The following is a 24,087-nucleotide window of genomic DNA, read 5'->3' as shown; positions in this document are numbered from 1 at the left end:
CGCGTTGATTGCTACCCAGTGGACTCAAACCGAGGGATCTGATACCAGAAGAACCACCCGTAAACAGCCGAGAGAGAGGAGAGGGAAGGGCTAAACGATTTCGGCCACTTTTCAAGATGGCGGCTCCTGAAAAGCCAAGTGGTAATCAAGGTACATAGAAAAACAACTGGGAATCCGTTGAATTGGGATCGCTATTTTAAGATCTGTGACTCATTGAGTTGTATGACTTCACGGCAATGTTTCTCAACTAATGTTACTGCTTAAGACACGCACATTTTATGAATGAAATCGGTGACATGTAGTAATCATTCTGGTCATTATGCCCGACATGGCTTACTATTCTACAAGGAAGTCCTTAGAGTACACACAATTCTAATGAAAACTCAGATGTGAAAGAACATTATGTAATATCGTTTTTGTAGATATGTCAAGTAACAGTTGTTAAAAAAAGTAAAATGATGTTATTGTTAATGGGTCTAAACATCTTTACACCCCGCACAATGCAGTGAAATTGATTCAAATATTTCAAATATTTTATTTTCACACCAAGGCCTACTTGTAACTCGATGTTCATAATCTTACATACCGATGATAAAGTTGTGTAAGTGTCACTCATAGATGCACTACTATATATAGGATTGCCACTTGATTCAAACACTATTAATTATCAATAAATGATGTCTAGATCTGTCTGTCGATAAATATGATGTTGTCAGCTTTCTTAAAAAATAAATGGTAACAGGATGCCACTGAAGTTAATGAGTAAAACCTAATTTATGAAACCAAAGGAAAGTCATTTGACTTAAATATTTTTACATGTTCACAGATTTTAGTTACTGTAGGAGAGTCATGATCATCTTTCATTATTTTTATTATTCACTATACAGTCAAACTTCGTTAACTCGAACTCGGATAACTCGAAGACCCCGTTGAACTCGAAGTATTACTCCGGTCCCGGCCAAAATCCTTCTTTTTCTTAGAAATATAAACTCGGATAATTCGAAAAACTTGGTTAATCCGAAGTAAAATGCTGGTCCCGATGTTACAAAACCTATGTAAAATGTACCGGTTATCCCGAAGTTGAAAACATTATTTTCATTTTTAAACAAAATGTGTCAACAAAATACTCATCGTACGTCTCGGTAAATTGTTTGCAATTTCGCGCCCGGGAAATATCCCGTTTTTGTTTCATTTTTTTTATTAAATTACATTAAACATATCTGACTATTGTTACTGAAACCCGTTTTTATTAAGATCCAACAGTATTGATGTTGACAAACAGTACTGACATAATCCCTTTGATGATTAAAGAAGTGTGATAATTATACCCAAGCTCGCTACCCTGTCAAACTGTCTAGGTCACCATGTGCGATCAGGCGGAACTATCTGACACACCTGAAATCACAACTATGGCCGGGTAACGCATGATTTAATCCCAGGACTTCGTTTCTGATCAAACTATGATAATTGATACAAGTTAATGGTTTTAAAACTATTGGATCATATTTATGTGACTTAACTCGATCCATGATTGTTGTAAAACATCGACGTGTACTTGCGCACTGTGCATTTCCGGCTGCTACTGCACTTGTCAACACGTGGCCTGTGCCGATACATTTGTGTATGTATTATTTGCTGCAGACTTCGTATATTGTTGTTTTATGATTTTTAACAATAATATCATTTATGTACCACGATAGAAATTATTTAAATAGATATTAAAGTGATGAAATTGTGTGGTAATCTTTCACTCACTTAGAAAATGACACGACTCCCAATCACAGACATACACGCTATTTATACCAACACGTCTACCTTGAAACTCGGTTAACTCGAAGACTCGGATAACTCGAAGTTTTTTCACGATCCCGATGACTTCGAGTTAACGAGGTTTGACTGTATATAGTTATGAACCAATATATAATTGGGACCATGTACAGAGCCTGATGCATGCTAGATCTACAGAATGAACATAATGAGATACTTCATAATCAATTGAAAAAGGCCCTTATATAGTATCTTGGTAATATATAAGGACATTGAATAAAAATTACATAGATGAATACCCAGATATTGTATGATTATTGATGTTGCAGTTTTGGTAATTATTGATGCAGGAGTCGTGCTGGTGACATGAATTAAATGGCCAAATAATTTTTCATACCAATGAACAGACCTAGGTATAATCAAGATGGGATCATCATTTGGACTTGTGCACGTGACTGTGTTTAGAGTTCTTAAAGAAATCCAAGACTTAATTAATATTTCTGGTCTGGCCTTCAGAGCGTCCAGACGATTGTCAGACCCTTGTATTTTAGTGATTTCAGAAAACAAATCATCATTTCTCAAAAATATGAAGGGTCAAATGTCGGATAGACATGTCCCTTCAATCCCAAGAGTCAAATATCATTTTCGGGAATCAAAAACATACTCTCAAGGATTGAAGCTCAAGCCTTATGCAGGTTCCTTTGCTATTGCAATTCTCTAGTCTCTATCTATCATGTTATATATATATTAAAGCACACTGCCACAGGTATAATTTTCGGTTTGATTCTTTTTGTGTGCAAGTTTTTCTTACAACAGAACAAACAATGACAGTTATAGGTATTTTTTCAGCCATTAGATATAATAATATGAATAACTGTTTAAGTATGTTTGTATATTTTTCAGAATTTCGGAAAAAGCTGCTGATCAGATTTGCACCAGAAAACAACCAGCCACAGCAGCCACAAGCACAGATGCCAATATCACAGTTGGATCGGTTAGGGTATCGGACACAGAGGTATATACATTACTATGTTAAAATTCAGCTTCCATTCACCCATAGTTTATGAAAGTTTAGATATTTGATCAAATGTTTAACACCTAAATGAGAGATGACAAGGAAATAATTGTAACCTTATTTTGTATGTATAAGTACAATGTACAACTTATTAGTGGTGGACAGATGATCGAAAATTAGTTGGAGAAAAAAAAAGGAGAAGAAAAAAAAACGATAATTGATGACAATTGTGAAAAGGTAATTAATCAGACGTTTCTGGAAGTGTTGTAAATCCTCGCTTCAAATATTTTTGTGTTGTTATCGAACCAAGAAGAAGTTGATCTTATATCTTACCGATATATTCATTGGTTGTTTACAGGAGATATCTAAATATATTAACAACAACAGTTAAATGCTTTGTTTACAGTATTGAAAATATTGATAACAATTGCTAAGATATAAAATAACCTTACTTACAATGCACATTCATTTGTTCAAAAGGGCAATTCTATGCTAAAGTTAGAAAACCAATTATAATCAATAATTGATGATTTCAAGTTTCTTATTATTGATTCCGAAAGTGAAATCAGTAAGTATTGATTTAGCATTTACATTTTTTCAGGGAGCGAATAGATGTTAGATCACACATGTTGCAGACAACAGGAAAATTGCAAATAGGGGAGAAGGTAATTATAAGCAGGGTTGATCCATGTGGGGACTTTTTCCCTAAAATTTTAGAATCTGTTAAAAGAAAACTTGATGTAATAATCGAGGAAACAAATTAAAACTTAGGTCTATATACCTGGTATTCTCTTTTACTAAATGTTTCTCTGGGTGAAATGTCATCTGTTCTTTTTCTAGATTTAAAAGAGATTCTCAGAATTAAGCTTTTTCATTTTTCTTTTCAGACATATGATTTTACCGCCGATGATTTAAAAGAATTAGTTGAAATAGGACGAGGAAACTATGGTTATGTCACAAAAATGGTCCATGAGGTTAGCAGTACTGTGATGGCTGTCAAGGTGAGTTTATCACATAGATGATTCACAATAAATATTAATGGTTGTTAGAGAACCTGAAAGGTAAAATGTCACATTTATAAATGTGACATTTTCCAGATACCTACTGAGTTGGTTTGAACAAATAATATTCTTTATCCTCATCCTGGTTGTGTTGGAACCAAAAAAAAAATCAACATCAAATAGAAACAATTAACATTGTTGATAGGATAAAGAAAAATATCAATTTAAAGTTTGCTTGTTAAATATGCTGAAGTCTGCTGAACATGAAAACAAAAACTGTCCAGAATTTGGAGGTTACACTTTACAAATATATTGGATTTACTTGTTGAGTATGCAAACATTGCAGAGGTAATTAAAATGATGAACATTATTTTGCCAGCGTATACGTTCAACGGTAGATGAACGAGAACAGAAACAACTGTTGATGGATCTGGAAGTTGTCATGCGGAGTAATGACTGCCCGTTTATTGTACAATTTTACGGAGCCCTGTTTAAAGAGGTTTGATAATATAAACTTATTTTCACACTGTACTTTTGTACTTTTATTTCACATTTTGTGGTTTGCATGGTCATGATTCTGAAGAAAAATGAATTTTTTGCTCTGATTTCTCCAGCTTGAAAATAGCAACTTACACATGTAAGTAATGTAATAATAAATGATAAATCTACTTGTCCAGAGTCCTGTACTCATAGAATTATGATAGGACTTGTAGAATTTCTGGAAATACTTAAACTTATAGGGATTTAGCAATACACTTAAAAGAGGTCCTGTAAAAGTCAATTGTAGATTGATTACTGCAGGGCAACCAGTTGACCCTTGACTTTTAGCAATTTCAGAAGTCAAATCACTATTTCTGAGAAATCTGAAGGGTCAAAACATTTGTTCAATAGACAAATCCTGTCAAACCCAAGAGTCAGATCTCAATTTGGGGAGTCAAAAACATACCCTCAAGGGTCTACTGAATGCCCTGTACTGAATACCTATTATTTGCTTAAATAACTTTTTTTATTTATTCTTTGCAGGGTGATTGTTGGATATGTATGGAAGTGATGGACATTTCCTTAGACAAATTTTATAAATACATTTACTGTGTTGTGTTCAGTTCAATACCAGAGGACATCTTAGGGAAAATTACAGTTGCAGTAAGTATAAATATCAAACTATTGTGGTGAGAATGTTTGAATGAGGAAACCTAATAGAGTGAAACCTGATAACTGACTACTCATGATTTTGACAACTTTACAGACTCACTGTCTTATTTGATACATTGACTCGGTCAGCAGTGTGTTGGTGAAGTCGGGTTTCTTTTTATTACGTTTGTAGGCATGTATTTTAGACATTAAAGTAAAATGTGAAAATTATGTCACCATAAAATCATTAATCTACTTTCATTCAACCACATATTTCAGATATCAAATAACACATGCAGACGAGTAAATTTTACTCTATACATTATCAAGTCTATTAATTTTATATGAACTTTGTTTTAAAAAAAATGTAACCTTGCATAATTATGAAATGGGAATGGATAAAAGATTATGTTTATTGGTATGTAAATCCCAAGATTTGTTGCTAATATTTGTTTATTCTTCAACTGATTTGGAATCTTCAGTGATAAATCTGCAGGCAAGTCCTGAGACATGTACTCATAGAATTTTGATAGAAATTAAATTTAACATTGTGTGACATATTTTTTTAAGCAATACAGTTGAAAGGACTCATGAAGTTAAATTGTAGATTGTTCACTGAATCTTTGATATCAACATATTTTGATTACAAATATCTTTAATTTGTGACAATAACAATTATAAATTAAACCCATTGTTGAAGCGCGCATCCATTTTCCCTTGTGTTACACATTCCTGAAGTGAAGGGCAAATGTCTTATTTGAGATTTAATATGTAGTAAATGTCATACTTGAGGAATAATTTAGAATAACTGGCCCATTCCCAATTGATTTTACATTTCATATAAGTTGAATTCCTCCAAAATTTTGCAGTTTAAACCCGAAAGTTTCTTTCCAAAGTCAACAATTTAGCCAATATAGGCTCTAGCCAAAACAACCAAAATGCTTATAATTTTTAATCAAGGAATGTTAAAGCTATTCAGACCCTTAGGCCTCCTTTTTGTTAGGTCATCTGACCCAAAGGGTCAGGATGACCTATAGTCATCGTGCTTCGTCCGTCGTCGTCCGCCGTGCGCCGTCCGTAAACTTTTTCTTTCAAAACGCTACTCCTCCTTAACCCTTGGGTGGATTACTTCCAAATTTGGTTTGAAGCATCATTGGGGGAGGGCAATCATATTTTATATAAATGAGGCTGGTCTGACCCCTGGGGCCAGAAGGGTGGGGCCCCAAAAAGGGAACTTAGGTGAATATTGCTATAAAATCCTACTCCTCCTTTACCCTTGGGTGGATTACAACTAAATTTGGTGTGAAACATCATTGGGGGAGGGCGGTCATATTTTATATAAATGAAGTTGGTGTGACCCCTGGGGCCTGAGGGGCGGGGCCCCAAAAGGGGAACTTTGATGAAATTTTGCTATAAAATCCTACTCCTCCTTAACCCTTTAGTGGATTTCAACCAGATATGTTGTGAAACATCATTTGGGGAGGGCGGTCATATTTTATATAAATGAGGCTGGTGTGACCACTAGGGCCTGAGGGGCGGGGCCCCAAAAGGGGAACTTTGATGAAATTTTGCTATAAAATCCTACTCTTCCTTAACCCTTTAGTGGATTTCAACCGGATATGTTGTGAAACATCATTTGGGGAGGGCGGTCATATTTTATATAAATGAAGTTGGTGTGACCCCTGGGGTCTGAGGGGCGGGGCCCCAAAAGGGGAACTTTGATGAAATTTTGCTATAAAATCCTACTCCTCCTTAACCCTTTAGTGGATTTCAACCAGATATGTTGTGAAACATCATTTGGGGAGGGCGGTCATATTTTATATAAATGAGGCTGGTGTGACCACTAGGGCCTGAGGGGCGGGGCCCCAAAAGGGGAACTTTGATGAAATTTTGCTATAAAATCCTACTCCTCCTTAACCCTTTAGTGGATTTCAACCAGATATGTTGTGAAACATCATTTGGGGAGGGCGGTCATATTTTATATAAATGAAGTTGGTGTGACCCCTGGGGCCTGAGGGGCGGGGCCCCAAAAGGGGAACTTTGATGAAATTTTGCTATAAAATCCTACTCCTCCTTAACCCTTTAGTGGATTTCAACCAGATATGTTGTGAAACATCATTTGGGGAGGGCAGTCATATTTTATATAAATGAGGCTAGTGTGACCCCTGGGGCCTGAGGGGTGGGGCCCCAAAAGGGGAACTTTGATGAAATTTTGCTATAAAATCCTACTCCTCCTTAACCCTTTAGTAGATTTCAACCAGATATGTTGTGAAATATCATTGGGGGAGGGTGGTCATATTTTATATAAATGAGGCTGGTGTGAGCCCTGGGGCCAGAGTGACGGGCCCAAAAAAGGGAACTTTGATGAAATTTTGCTATAAAATCCTACTCGTCCTTAACCCTTTGGTGGATTTCAACCAGATATTGTGTGAAACATCATTGGTGGAGGGTGGTCATATTTTATATAAATGAGGCTGGTGTGGCCCCTGGGGCCAGAGGGGCGGGGCCCCAAAAGGGGAACTTTGATGAAATTTTGCTATGAAATCCTATTCCTCCTAACACCCATAGTGAATTATTACCAAATTTGGTGTGAAACATCATTGGAGGAGGACAATCATATTTTACATAAATGAGGCTGGTTTGACCCCTAGGGCCAGAGGGGTGGGGCCCCAAAAGGGGAACTTTGGTGAATTTTTGCTATAAATCTACTTCTCTCTAACCCTTGGGTGGATTAATACGAAATATGGTGTGAAACATCCTTTGGGAAGGGTGGTCATATTTTATATAAACGAGGCTAGTGTGACCCCTGGGGCCTGAGGGGCAGGGCCCCAAAATGGGAACTTTGGTGAATATTTGCTGTTAAATCCTAATCCTCCCTAACCTTTTGGTGCATTACAACCAAATTTGATGTGAAACATATTAGGTGACGGCAATCATATTTTTTAATGAGACAGGTTTGACCCCTGGGGAAAAAAAGATGGGGCAAAAGGAGTGCTTAGGTTAAACATTTCTTAAAAATGCAATTCCTCCTTAATGCCTTAATTGATTACAACCATATTTAGTATGAAACATCATTGGGGAAAGGCAATCCTAATTGATATAAATGAGTCTTGTCTGACCCATTGGGACAGAGGGGCATGCCCCAAAAATGGGAACTTGGCTAAAATTTTGCTTTATGATGCTGCTCTTCCTGGACAAGCTAAATGGATAAAAACCAAATTTGATCTAAAACATAACTGGCTGCGATAAATAATTTATGGTAATAATGCTGGATTGGGGTGTGTGTCCCTGCTGTAAGTGTAAGTGTTTGTCAGATGACCGTTAAGGCCCATGGGCCTCTTGTTTTGAGGTACTTTGAAATGTTTATTTTATTTTCAGACTGTAAAAGCTTTGAATTATTTAAAAGAAAATTTGAAGATTATACATAGAGGTAAGTTGATGTTTTGAAGGAAGACATGTAATGATAGTGTTTACTAGGGAGTTTTAAATCTGATCAGTTTATTGGCACTGTATGTGTTGTTTAGGATAGTTATGAAATACCATTATAAATACCCAGTGTACCTAGTATAAACTTATCAGTTCCCCGCAGAGAACCAAGGGGACTATAAGATTGTATTTTGTCCGTCCGCCTTTCTGCATTCAAGCTTGTCTTGGCTATATCTCATACTAGTACACTACATATCACTTGAATTTAATACTTGGGGCATGTCTTCATCTAGGTGACATGTACCAAATGTATAACACCGACCTACATTTTGACCTTTCACCTACATCAAAGTAATATCTTGTCTCAGCTTTATCTGCTGCACTTCATGTCATTGGAACTTACGTTAACTCTTTGTTTACTTTGAACAAAATTAAATAAATATTGACGAACCTGTTCAAATTATTCGAAATTATGCTTCAGAAAAAAAGCGCTAGTCCGAACTATTTGAGTCGATATCGGCGAAAAATCTCGGGAAATCATTAGACACAAACACATCCAATGTAAATCTGATATGTAACAGCAACAGCATGAACAATGGCACATTTATAAATAAGAAAAAATGATAGTGTAGCGGGACTGGAATGGGTCGATCATCGGTGACCAGGTAGCTCAATTGGTAGAGCATCCGGCTAGTGTTCGGAGGTCCCTGGTTCGAACCCCGGTCTGGCCGCTACATTTTCTCCTCTCCTGTTACAAAATTGGCGCCCAACTGAAATACCCACGGTGGTGGAATAAAGGTCTCGTGTGTCTTTGAGGGCAAAGACTTGGAAAAAAAGAGGGAGGTGTGTAGTGGGACTGGACTGGGTCGATCATCGGTGACCAGGTAGCTCAATTGGTAGAGCATCTGGCTAGTGTTCGGAGGTCCCGGGTTCGAACCCCGGTCTGGCCGCTACATTTTCTCCTCTCCTGTTACAATAGTATTTCATTAATTCAATGTTAAATGATCGTTAAACTTTCTTCATTTCGCGAAAATTATATTAATTGTGAAGCTGCTCGGGCATTTGTTATAGCTGTAGTCTCCGCATGGTTATATATTGTATTTGAATCAGAAACTATCGCTATATTGTTTTTATGAATGGTACGTTTAAAACATTGAAAGCGTAGTCTGAATAACCTGTTGTGTTTACAAAAGCGCTACTGTAAAAATAGGTGATAAATGTTGATAAAATTAGGTCAAACACGTTACTAGAACTCCAACCTTTGGGACATGATCGTGAGTTCACCTAGGTGAGGCGATGTGTCCTGTATTAAAAGTAACATTACATTTTAACCTTTCACTTACATCAGGAAGAGGGCTGTAATTTGCCAAATTGTCTTGTTATATAAAACTTCCTGTAGTGTAAAGGATTAAGGATGGAAGCTAAGCAGGTTTGCTGTTATTTGTTTCAGAGTCATTTGTTTCATTGCAATTTTCTGTAAAATTAGCTTACATTCATCAGATATATTAGTGTTCATATTCAGTTATTTCCTTTCAGTAGTTATTGCGTAGATTTTGATATTTATGAAAAAAGCCAACATGCAAAGCCTATCCCTTAAAATATCTACACAATGATTATTTTACAGATGTAAAACCTTCCAACATTATGTTAGATCGTAAAGGCAACATCAAACTCTGTGATTTTGGTATTAGTGGACAGCTGGTGGACTCCATAGCCAAGAGTCGAGATGCTGGCTGTCGGCCATACATGGCAGTAAGTATACTGTAGTGTTACCTTATAGCTAATTACTGGACACACAAAATTTGAGCTTTTTAGCTTTGATACTGTAAAAAGCTGTGATTTACTCACTCTTAAAATCACCTTAAAATTAATGAATAAAGATCTAAACTAATGGAATTTAGGCACCAAAAAAAGGGAACAAAATTTCATGAATTTTATGTCCAAAATTTGTATTAAGCTTAGACCAATCAAAAACTGGGTTTTGTGTGAAATTATCAATGACAAATCCAATTAAAAAATAACTATTTATTCTCTGCGCGTGCAGTCTTGTATAAGTGAACAATTATTACCAGGGAAGCATTTACCTTGTGGATGCATTGAGAGCGGTACCTAATAATTATGATGTGTCTTGGCAGATTTCTTTCCCTTTAGGTAGCAGTGTACAGTAAAAATGCCAAATTCTGAAAAATATGGCACATGCTTTAGATATGTAAACATTGCCAGTTAACCTTACATATAACCTCTTATAAAGTATATATATTTGAAATCTGTACAACATTTGCAATTTTAATAGAGCTCTGAAGGATAAGTAAACTGATATTTTCTGTGATTTTTAGAGCTGTGAATACCATGGTAACAGCTTAAAAAATTCTCAAAAATTGCAAAATATTATGATATTTGACCCAAAATGGCACAATTCTCTACACAATTTTTTTTCTGAAACCTATTTAAAATTAAATATCTCTATCCCAAAGACAGAATTAATCTTGTTTGGACATATGTTGTAAATTAAGTTTTTCCGCTATCTTACCTTTTCTGTGGGCTTCCATTTTGCGCTGTAGGCGAAACTAAATTTCCTGTGTAAACACACGTTCGGAAAATCCGGATATTTAAAATCCGGAACCAATTTATTGATTTTTGTTTTAATAAATGTGAAGCCTGTATGTACTACTTCATACTGGATATACCAATTATAGTGTACATTTATTTTTTCATTTTTTATACATATCATAATACAGGAGTTATTTGCTTAACAAAAAAATTGCCCATGGCCAGGCTGTCTTACTGTGGTGTGCTACCTTATACATCACTTTTGTTAATTCTAATTTTACTAAAAACCCCATGAATGTCTAGAATATGTTCCGATGAACAAAATGACATATCGGGTTACTGTGTATCTTTAATAGTCACGGAGTATTGCTGATTTCCCTGAGAGGTGTATTTTGACAACTTTTTCTCCCAATCCAGTAATAAGGGGAGGTAATTTTAAAGATGAAAACTCCCATAATTCTGTATATCTCTTGAATAAAGTTGTGTTTTGAGTTGAATGTGGTACTTTGAGTCTCTGTGCATGTAATCAAGCAAAAATTACTATACAACTATCAAATTTAGCCTTGTAATATGACATCATAGTTACCATGACGTCATCAGTAACTATGACGTCATCAGATGGTATCTATGACGTCATAAATACTCAATGGTGTCATAATAAATAACCAAATTCCTTTCCAAACCTCAGCTTAGCAACACATGCAATATTCTAACTGATAAATCATGACATGACATCCAAGATTTCAAAATGTCATGCCTATGACATCACAGTCATCTGTTTCCACCCCGGTAATTCAGATATGTACCAATGATCATATGAAAGTGTCCGCTGATCCCATTTTATGCGGAAAATGCTATTTTTTCTGCTTTACCGAAGGAAGTGACAATAATTGACAATATGGTATCAACCGTACACTCCATCAATTGAAATTACATGCTTACCAATGTATAAATAAATTGAAAATAATGGTTTCACCAAATATTTCAAAAAATAACATTTACTGTAATAGTTTCCATGGATACGGGGTAATAAATCAGGTAAAACAAACCAGAATTCAGTCTATATGGTTTGTTAGATACCCAATAAGTTATTTTGGGTTTGTTATAAAACATAGAATATCTTTTCAATTTACACTGACTCATTAACATTATGCTTAATTAACCCACCCTTAAAATGGGTAAATATGCGAGTTACCTCCCTTGATTCCTCTAATATGACAAGCCAGATAATAAACAAGTTTTAAATTGTTTTTATGCATTTTTGAGCAATAATGAACTAAAATGAAGCTTAATCAAGCATAATTAAGCACAATTTCCAAAAAATAACATTTTTCAGCCCTTATAAGGTAGCAGTGTACAGTAAAAATGCCAAATTCTGAAAAATATGGCACATGCTTTAGATATGTAAACATTGCCAGTTAACCTTACATATAACCTCTTATAAAGTATATATATTTGAAATCTGTACAACATTTGCAATTTTAATAGAGCTCTGAAGGATAAGTAAACTGATATTTTCTGTGATTTTTAGAGCTGTGAATACCATGGTAACAGCTTAAAAAATTCTCAAAAATTGCAAAATATTATGATATTTGACCCAAAATGGCACAATTCTCTACACAATTTTTTTTCTGAAACCTATTTAAAATTAAATATCTCTATCCCAAAGACAGAATTAATCTTGTTTGGACATATGTTGTAAATTAAGTTTTTCCGCTATCTTACCTTTTCTGTGGGCTTCCATTTTGCGCTGTAGGCGAAACTAAATTTCCTGTGTAAACACACGTTCGGAAAATCCGGATATTTAAAATCCGGAACCAATTTATTGATTTTTGTTTTAATAAATGTGAAGCCTGTATGTACTACTTCATACTGGATATACCAATTATAGTGTACATTTATTTTTTCATTTTTTATACATATCATAATACAGGAGTTATTTGCTTAACAAAAAAATTGCCCATGGCCAGGCTGTCTTACTGTGGTGTGCTACCTTATACATCACTTTTGTTAATTCTAATTTTACTAAAAACCCCATGAATGTCTAGAATATGTTCCGATGAACAAAATGACATATCGGGTTACTGTGTATCTTTAATAGTCACGGAGTATTGCTGATTTCCCTGAGAGGTGTATTTTGACAACTTTTTCTCCCAATCCAGTAATAAGGGGAGGTAATTTTAAAGATGAAAACTCCCATAATTCTGTATATCTCTTGAATAAAGTTGTGTTTTGAGTTGAATGTGGTACTTTGAGTCTCTGTGCATGTAATCAAGCAAAAATTACTATACAACTATCAAATTTAGCCTTGTAATATGACGTCATAGTTACCATGACGTCATCAGTAACTATGACGTCATCAGATGGTATCTATGACGTCATAAATACTCAATGGTGTCATAATAAATAACCAAATTCCTTTCCAAACCTCAGCTTAGCAACACATGCAATATTCTAACTGATAAATCATGACATGACATCCAAGATTTCAAAATGTCATGCCTATGACATCACAGTCATCTGTTTCCACCCCGGTAATTCAGATATGTACCAATGATCATATGAAAGTGTCCGCTGATCCCATTTTATGCGGAAAATGCTATTTTTTCTGCTTTACCGAAGGAAGTGACAATAATTGACAATATGGTATCAACCGTACACTCCATCAATTGAAATTACATGCTTACCAATGTATAAATAAATTGAAAATAATGGTTTCACCAAATATTTCAAAAAATAACATTTACTGTAATAGTTTCCATGGATACGGGGTAATAAATCAGGTAAAACAAACCAGAATTCAGTCTATATGGTTTGTTAGATACCCAATAAGTTATTTTGGGTTTGTTATAAAACATAGAATATCTTTTCAATTTACACTGACTCATTAACATTATGCTTAATTAACCCACCCTTAAAATGGGTAAATATGCGAGTTACCTCCCTTGATTCCTCTAATATGACAAGCCAGATAATAAACAAGTTTTAAATTGTTTTTATGCATTTTTGAGCAATAATGAACTAAAATGAAGCTTAATCAAGCATAATTAAGCACAATTTCCAAAAAATAACATTTTTCAGCCCTTATAAGGTAGCAGTGTACAGTAAAAATGCCAAATTCTGAAAAATATGGCACATGCTTTAGATATGTAAACATTGCCAGTTAACCTTACATATAACCTCTTATAAAGTATATATATTTGAAATCTGTACAACATTTGCAATTTTAATAGAGCTCTGAAGGATAAGTAAACTGATATTTTCTGTGATTTTTAGAGCTGTGAATACCATGGTAACAGCTTAAAAAATTCTCAAAAATTGCAAAATATTATGATATTTGACCCAAAATGGCACAATTCTCTACACAATTTTTTTTCTGAAACCTATTTAAAATTAAATATCTCTATCCCAAAGACAGAATTAATCTTGTTTGGACATATGTTGTAAATTAAGTTTTTCCGCTATCTTACCTTTTCTGTGGGCTTCCATTTTGCGCTGTAGGCGAAACTAAATTTCCTGTGTAAACACACGTTCGGAAAATCCGGATATTTAAAATCCGGAACCAATTTATTGATTTTTGTTTTAATAAATGTGAAGCCTGTATGTACTACTTCATACTGGATATACCAATTATAGTGTACATTTATTTTTTCATTTTTTATACATATCATAATACAGGAGTTATTTGCTTAACAAAAAAATTGCCCATGGCCAGGCTGTCTTACTGTGGTGTGCTACCTTAATCTTTTATGAACTGACGTCAAACTGAAAATATTGTAATGTAACATATATTCATTATTAGCTCAATGCTGTACTCCGGCATCCGCGTCGGCGTCCAACAGTATGCACCCCACACCCTTCTAATTTGGTTTATATATTCAATAGAGGTCTAGGAGTGATGTTATGGCAAAATCATGCAGAAAAAAACTTGTGATTTTTTCGCATTATAACATTTTGTGGACTTAACTTTTTTGGTACCTAAACTCACTTTAAAGTTTTGGGGGCAAGTCCAAAAGTATGCTCTCACACCCTTCTAATTTGGTTTATGCATTCATTAGAGGTCCAGGAGTGATGTTGTATCAAAATCATGCAGAAAAAATTGTGATTTTTTTGGTATTTTAATTATAAAATTAGTTGACTTTTTGGCACAAAAACCCTCTTTAAAGATTTTTGGGGTAAGTTATTGGAAAGTTTGTAAGTCCATACCCTTCTTATTTAGTTTATACATCCATTAGAGGTCTAGGAGCGACATTATGTGACATACAATTTCAAAATGACATGCTTATACATACATAAAAAATGAATGCATAGTGTGATTGCTGCTGGTGAGCTTTCACAATCATTGATTGCACTTGTAAATATTACACTGAAATGTAATGATTTGTTGAACTTTCGTATTGAGTAAAATACTGTAAAGTTTGTAAAAAATTAATGAATTACAATCCCGTCCAAAAATCTGAAAAGTCTGAAAGACCAGACTTGATCATGAGCATCTTATTCCTTAAAAGGACATTTTTCAATCACAAAATGCTCAAGCTTACCAGTGAGCAGACTTGTTTAATGGCTGACTAGTTAGATGTGAGGTTTTATCAGCACAATGGTTTGGTTCTGCCACTGTCTTATCCCTGGTATATTCTCCAGTGTCAAACCCTGTATATGAAATAAACATGTTCTTTGAACATTGATATAAAATGTTTTATTTGTGTTACAGCCAGAGAGAATCGACCCCAGAGCCTCCAGTAAAGGTTACGACATTCGCTCTGATGTCTGGAGTCTAGGTATCACATTGGTAAGTTGATAGTCTTAATTTAGACAGCAGCAGTTCAGACAAAGACCATACTTTAGACAGCAGCAATTCAGACAAAGACCATATTTTGTCAGTCTAAATTTAGACAGCAGCAATTCAGGCAAAGACCATATTTTGTCGGTGAATCCTGCTAATTTTTGAAAGTCAAGAGATACCAGGTAGATTCATCAATGTAGCTGTGCCTTAACAGGAATGATAAACCTTGAACATATTAGGATAGAATGGATACACAACATAACATCAATATCCTGATCTGACTGCAGAACTAGTAAAGATTTAGTCCATTTATCATGTAAGCATCAAGGTTATTGGAAGAAGCAATAGCTTTGTTTGTAGAGGATCCGGGGTGAATGTTCAATCCCTACCTGGATCGGATTAGGTTTCTCATAAAAGCTGGATCACGGGACTGTCCTTCTCTACAGTTTTCTGGTGCAAAACACTTTTACCACATTGATCTGGATAGTATAGGACGAGCCTCCTGTATATTTTCAGTTAGGTAGCCACCATCTACTACAGGTAGTCACCATCAACTACAGGTAGCCACCAGCTACTACAAGGAGACTGCCTCAAAATGACCATGGCTGTTGTCAGGGAGAAAAACCAATTAAATAAACAAACATCAAATGAAGTTCAATAAGTAAAACTGGAAGTACCTAGATGAATCATTTGAAATTTCTGTCCTCATAATGCTGCATTATAGAATTGTACTATTGTCATTAGTCTCCATTGCTAAAGATTAATTAATCGTGTTTTCTTTACTTTATTACTAGATGGAACTTGCCACTGGGAAGTTTCCGTACCCCAAGTGGAACAGTGTATTTGACCAGCTCACACAGGTGGTACAAGGCCCCCCTCCCCAACTCAAGGGCACAGAGGGCAAATTCTCGGAGGATTTTGTAAATTTCCTCAACACATGGTAATTACCATCTTCTTATCTTTAGCAAGGTGTCACAAAAAAAATCAAATATTCATTTCTTCCAAAATCTTTTCTTTTTGAATTACAAACATGATACACAATAGCCACTGTTTCACAACAGCATATATTAAAAGGAGTTTTTGAAGTATATGCTGATAATGTTGTTTTAATTTTATAGTTTAACCAAGGATGAAAAGGAGCGACCAAAATACAACAAATTAATTGTGAGTTTCAAAAAAAAGCATTGTTTCATTATTTATAACCTTAGAAATTATCTGTTTGTTGCCACTTATGAATTTACATCAATTTATACATCAATTCAAACCACTTATTTTTGCAAATTTAGACATACATGAGTTATTAGACATACAGGAGTTATTGATATTCTTATTAACTTGATGTTCAGAAACAATTACATATATATTATAATTTTGTCCATTTCATCTCCTGCAGTGAATTGTAATAGTATACAATTATGGTACATGTATATATGCCAGATCTATTTCAGTAATTAATGAAATTTATCAGTTATATGAAAAAAAAATTAAAAGCATTAATTTGAAATAAGTGAATGTATAATAAGAATAGATATCATATACATCGTACTTGGCTGGATAGTTTAGATGGCACTGAATGATATGTCATGTATATAAATAATTGTGGGAACCTTTTTTTATAGACAGATGAGTCATTACCTCTTTGATTCATTTTCAGGAGCATCCTTTTATAAAACGTTACGAAGAGTTAGAAGTTGATGTAGCTAGTTATGTCTGTAGTATACAAGACCAAATGAGGGATAGCGCACATGAAACAGAACAACAGTATGCATTGTCTTCCTCGTGATAATGGGCCAAGCCGTGGGACTCACAGACAATTGGACTCACAGGGTGTGTACAGATCTGATGTACTGCCTATGTATACACTCAGTAAAACAGTCAGCAGTGTCCAACTACCCTTGTATGGTATCCAGTAGACGGGCGGATTGTTATCTAGCTGCGGCTGTGGTTGGACAGATAGAATTGGTGTGATAATGATCTTGTGACAGTTGCCGTAAGAGAGAGAATAGACTATCACCTATGCAGATTTTTTACAAAAAATTGCAGAATATTGGAAAGGCTGTTCCTTCACACACCATGCATGCCCTATAATGATAAATTTTCTATCACAGGAGAATCAGTTGATTCACTGGCAATGTACATTCTTCATCTTAGTTCTCGGTAAAAAAAATACTATTTAAAGAATTAACTACGTATAACTCATGTCCTTTCTATCAGTTCTCGGTACAATACTGGCCGTTACTATATATAACTCATATGTCCTTACTGTCAGTTCACGGTACAATACTGGCCGTTACTATATAAAACTTTTATGTCCTTACTGATAGTTCTCAGTAAAAGACTGACCGTTACTATATGTAACTTTTATGTCCTTACTGATAGTTCTCAATACAAGACTGAACGTTACTATATATAACTTTTATGTCCTTACTGATAGTTCTCAATACAAGACTGAACGTTACTATATATAACTTTTATGTCATTACTGATAATTCTCCTTATACAACTGACCGTTACCATATATAACTTGTATGTCCTTATTGTCTGTTCTCATTACAAGATTGACTGTTACTATATACATGTACTTGTATAACTTTTATGTCCTAACTGACCATTCTCAGTTTAAGACTGACCATTAGTATATATAACTGATGTCCTTACCTATAGTCCAAGAGACTGACATGCAGTTGTTACATAAGGTGAAATTTAAAGTGTGCATGCTGTTTTTAGGTGTGACAAGTTGCTGGTATGGAGGACAGCTTTTATCAAGTCAACATTTAATTTCGTCAGATGAAGAATTTAAGAAAACAGGCACCCTGCTAAGTTTCATATAGATGGTAAAGAATCCCTGATAACTACAGAAATTTCCTATAAAAATCTTTGATGCCACTATCAAAGCATTTCTAATTAAAGGGAACAGCTTCCAGTTTGCTGATTGCTGTGGTAAACAAAGCTGCAATTGTTTAATTAAGAGGAGTTTATTAGTGAGAGAGAAGAAACATGTTTACTTGTGAAATTAACATTAAGAGAGATAATTCAGCACGGCGAGTCTTAGAAAACGTTATGTGTGCACGAATTGTAAATGCAGTATTGTAGATCTTTCATCATGACGCCATTGTTGGCTCTACCTTCCATACGAGCCTGTATCCAGTGGACATGTTGATGGGGTTATATTGTGTTGTGTATTGTTGCTATGGATACATGTGTGTACATGTGGTCATGAGTGTGTGCTTGTGTGTTTGTTTTTTTTACACCGGTACTTTGGAGTTAAATGAATGACCTCCATGGTTAAAGTACTCCGTGATATTCTTTGCTATTCATAGACAGCAATATGTGAACAGTTTCAAGGCCATATGGGGAATTGTTGAAACTGTTATAGAATGCCTTGTGTTGTACATGCATATAATTTATTGTAGTTTTCGTAATTTGATATGGGACACTACAGGGAGGGCAGCTCACACCTGACCTAGTTTAACTTAAAGCACAACAGAACATTTATTGAAGCATCCAAATTTTTAATGGAGAGGCAATAAATGTGTGATTTTAATAACACTATTTTGTGTTAATCTAAGGAATGTTCTGGAAACATTAAAATTTTACAGCACTCAGATAATGGAGAATTGACACACAATCAGTACTTGTTGAAAACAACATACAGAAATGCAATAAGTGCAATTAATTCAGCCAATACTTACCACTAAAATAAATCTTTAGTAAATATTAGAATTTGAGCTGATTCAGTACTTGTGGTTACCTATGCTCAGTTGGAATTGACATTTTGAATATGTCAAATGAAGAAGGTACATTCAGTAAGACTTGAGTTGTACAGTATAAATTCACATTGATTACCTTTAGCATCATTTTGTATACCGGTAATTAGAACAGGTTCAGCAATATTTACTTCACTTTGATTGATCTGACTGAAGGCTTATCATACTTTTAATATTACCACATGGACATACTTGAGTAATATCATGATAAATAGTGATTTGAAAGAATTGACCTTAAAAGTCAATATAACATCGTTTTTACAAATGATGAAAAGTGATAAAATTTGAGGTCAATGCTGGAAAAATGCTAGAATTTAGGGTCAGTGCTGAAAAAGTTTAGGGATTTGCTCTTAAGTCCTTGAAAAGTACTGGAATCATACCTGATGTAAAAATTCAGTTCTTTTCAGATTCCTTAAAATGAAATATTCATCACAAATAATTTATTTCCACATACTGGGACACAATTCAGTATTTGGTAATGATAGTAATAAAATCATAATGCTAATGTTCTTTTGTTATTTCAATCATGTGCAAGACAAAAATGAACCCCAATTTCCTGCAAGTTTGAACGAAAATATTCACCTGGAGAATTGAGAAAAATTGATGGAAAGAAGCTTGAAACTGCTTGAATTTTGGTATGAAAAATCTATGAATCGTGTATAAACGAGATGTATTTTTCATTATTATGTACAATGGATAAGTATTGTGTGATGCAATATAAGACAGTTAAAACTTTACAAGTTGTATAATAAGAAGATTATGAAGACTGCTAAAATGGACATTTCTTTTCTGTTGTTTCTTATTTGAAACACTGAATATTTGAAAACATGTAGCATTTCCTGAAAACATATTAATGTATTACCGTTGCATTAAAGAAATGTGACAAATGAAAACGGTATGAAAGGATATAGGTATTTTTCTTACAAAAAATATTTAGAACATATGTTTGCATCACATAAGATAATTGCAAAATAATAAAATATATAAACTAACGAGAGCTCTTTTTGTCAGATGAAATTAAAAATTTATCGACTCACAATATTATCACCATAGAAATACATCACAAGAGATTGCTATGCAACAAAATGAATATGAATATGCTCGCAGTTGAAAATAAAAAGAATGTTTTCAGATACAGCTGCTGTAATACAAAATTGTATTGAAACAGTGGGGCTACTCTCTATATTGATTTGATGTTAAAGGTAATATACATACTGATTTGAAACTAAAGCTTTCCTCTGAGAGATAGCTAATTAGGTTTTTACCAAATTTGTGCATATGTTATATGCGAGAATATGATCTGTAATATCTTGAAAAGTATTAACATTATCAGTATATATGCTGTATCATTTAAATAAAAGTTTCCATTTATTCTTTCTCAAATTGACATGTTTCTACACTGGAATGGTGTTTTATTCCAATAACCTGTTTTGGAGATATTGTGCAGTGATCTGTTGAGCAAGTTTAGACATCTTCCTTGTAATATTGAGCAGGGATCTGCCATGTGGTGAACAGATGTGGTTTGAATGAATGTACACAGAGCTGATACCAATACATCAAGATTTTTTTTTCAAATAGTGGATTTCTTTTTTGAGCATTTGTTGACATATGTTCTGTTAATGCTGTGGGTATCAGCATTAAGCAGGTGCCTGTGAGTTGACACATTGTATCGCCCTTTTAGCGGCCAGGGTCATTTGAGGCGGGATCTCTTTGTAGTAGCTCTAGGCTACCTCACTGAACAACATACAGGAGGCCTGTTGCATGCCATCCAGAGATATTAGGGTAAAGTATCTTGCTCAAAGAGTCGACCACCACGTCACAGACTGGTTTGTTTCTCAGCTTCCCATTGAGGGTGTTGAATTACACCTTGGATCTTCACCTGAGGTTATGTAGGTCGACACCTCATGAGCTATCACAAAACTACACTTTCAGACTGATCTGATATTTAACGAAGATGGCATATTGACATTTAAAAATTAACATGTTATGCCTTTCAAAATGTTGTATAAGATGCATGCAGTGTGTGAGATTGAAGACGTGTTCGGATGCAAATTGATTTATCATATGTGGCTGCATTAGATGGAAGTTTTTTAATGCTGAAAAACCATTTGAAATGTATTATGCCAATTTAGTACAGTACATGTACAATATATGTATGCAATTTTTTTATCATATAACTATATAATCCATGACACAGCAAGACAGATTTTTTCAACACTTTCTTCAATCACCTCTGTCTGGAAGTTTTCATATAGAAAAAAATATCTTTTGCACTTATTGGAACACAAATTTTGCATACTGGTCCTTTAAGTTAGCCTGTATGCTAATTAAATCAAATGAAACTTAGCAAGGAAGATTGATGTTTAAACAATAAAAAAATTAAAAGTTATATATGACCGGAGGCGGCTTTTGTTTGTCATGGTCCAAACAGTTAATATATGACAAGGACAGATCTAGTGGTGTACCCTGTATTAATTATATAAAGATTTTTTTCCTGAAACGTTACATTAAAAAAGATTAACGAACTGAATTTTCCGCATGTCACCTGTTATTTAGAGCTGTCTTGCTGTGTGTCAAGTGTCATGGCCATGTTTATTCTCCTTACAGGACATCTTCCTTGGTTTTACTATCTTAATCATACAAGCCAAGTCTCACAAATATATACTGATAGATTTCTTTGATAATCACCTTTAACATCATCAGTCCAGGCATATAGATTTTTCACAAGTTTTGTCAGAATTCTGTTACAATGAAATTTTGAAGGTATTTTCTAGCTACATAGTGCTGGGATTTGTCACTATGTTAACTCTTTCTTCTCCATATAATGTTATCTAGCTACAAAGTGCTTTACCTAATTACATTGTTAATGATTTATTTGTGCAAAGAAACATGATGGTTGATTGTTAATACAAAATTAAATGAAATTCAGAAAAAAAGAAAGAATTGTTTAGTTATTTCTTTTAAGTTTAATTTGTTAATTTTGATACATTTGTTACAACATATATTTGCAATTATGCCAATGGATTTCAAAGATGAGGCATTGAAGCCTTTCCTTTGGATTCCATGTATGTGTTTGCCATTTGTCTTCATCTATGACGATGGAGGAAATTAAGGAAGTGTTGAATTCATTGCCATTTCAGTGGCACTGAAGTGTGTACATGTCAGCATCTTTAAGTTTTCTTTTGGTTAATATGGTCCATGAAGGACACATGTAACTCTTATTGCTTTGTGACCCATGAAGGAAGCATTGTGTCTTTTCTGTAGATCGATGGATTTCATGAATGCTAAAGGCATAATGCATTTTTTGCTAAATTCTAATCCTTTCAATGAAATTTCGTCTGCTGCTCCATATGTACAATGCCACACTGACCCACTCCTTTCACAGATCTTAACCTCTAATCTAGATCTTTCAGCATATTAAGATCTATTAAATTTCCAACAACCTAAGCTTATTAAGATCTATTAAATTTCCAACAACCTTAGCTGCAGTCTACTTCCAGATACACCAATCCAATAGATGCATTTTCTTTTTTTGTATAGTTCCAGGTCCATTGACAATGTAGGCCCTCTATGCCTTTTGTTATTTCACACAGTACGTTTGACTTCGTATTCGAACGCTCCGGAAATTAAGAGCTGTAATGATAAAGAGGAAAGGGAGCAGAGTCCCACTCGATTTGCATTCTTCTCAGAAGAGAAGCTTTCTAAGGATCGCATTCTGATATATGTAAATCGAGTAAACCGTTTCTCAAACACTGTGACACAAACACGTGCATGTATGTGTCATAAATCCTTCTCTAGTAACATGGTAGCCACCATCTTGGAAGATAAATCTTCCAGCCTCGAGACGGAAGAGGTAGAAGATCTTTCAGAAGCAGAAGAGCTACAAATCGAGTGACCGGAAGATATATTCTAGACGGAGAAGAGTGCAAATCGAGAGGGACACAGCAGACGAAATTTCCCGTGAAAGGTTCCTCACGCGGAGGAACCCGTCTAGGTAATGGTTACCGGTCAAAGAAATATTCCAGATAGTATAGATATAATAGAGATTGAAAGAATCGCACAGACGTGTTCATGCCATTATTATTTGGCCACAATGGCGACCTGTTTCCAAAATGTTACTGACAATGAAAGAAAACAGTTATTATGAATGTAAGCTAAGGGCAAATTTGTTGCAAATAAACTGGTTTAGGTTTGGGTTTATGGTTTAAACCTGGTTTTCGAAACGGTTTGTAAACTAAAACTGGTTTGCTCTTGAGAAACAAATGCGAAATTCTAGTTTTCAATATGGTGTCTTTGGGAGAAAAAGCTTCAGAGCAGTATTTGAAACGTTAATACCTCCTGAACGCACAAAAATCCCCCGAATCCCAAATTATATTGAAGACATACTTCCACAATTCAATGACAGGGAAACGCATGCAGTTCTAGCAGACTTTCTTTCAAACACAAGGGAAAACTGTCATACCAATGGGAAAACAATTATTAATATTTATAATTTATATTTTATTTGTCCAGTCAAATGGCACTACAAGCCATAGCTGGCAAGTTTGGAGCACGTAGCGCACTTCAAGAGCACATTCTGCATGTGTTGACAACATTCGCCATCTTGTTTTCAGAAACGAAACCTTCCAAACCACAACCGGTGGTGGT

General features: G+C 34.7%; 1 protein-coding gene across 1 annotated transcript; it reads left to right on the top strand.

Annotated features, from left to right (window-relative positions):
* Window positions 1–6: 6 nt before the first annotated feature.
* LOC117320681 (dual specificity mitogen-activated protein kinase kinase 4-like) lies at window positions 7–22,380 on the top strand. Its single transcript, XM_033875196.1, has 12 exons — window positions 7–150; window positions 2,671–2,782; window positions 3,384–3,447; window positions 3,670–3,783; window positions 4,163–4,282; window positions 4,807–4,926; window positions 8,293–8,344; window positions 9,965–10,092; window positions 15,602–15,679; window positions 16,468–16,613; window positions 16,792–16,837; window positions 17,328–22,380. Exons 1-12 carry the CDS (start codon window positions 117–119, stop codon window positions 17,454–17,456), a joined length of 1,143 nt encoding a protein of 380 aa, XP_033731087.1. The 5' UTR covers window positions 7–116; the 3' UTR covers window positions 17,457–22,380.
* The last annotated feature ends 1,707 nt before the right edge of the window (window positions 22,381–24,087 follow it).

This window comes from Pecten maximus, unplaced genomic scaffold (genome assembly GCF_902652985.1).
Source record: "Pecten maximus unplaced genomic scaffold, xPecMax1.1, whole genome shotgun sequence".
Taxonomy (NCBI): domain Eukaryota; kingdom Metazoa; phylum Mollusca; class Bivalvia; order Pectinida; family Pectinidae; genus Pecten; species Pecten maximus.
The sequence above is the reverse complement of the archived record's forward strand: the minus strand, read 5'-3'. Positions and strand labels throughout refer to the sequence as shown.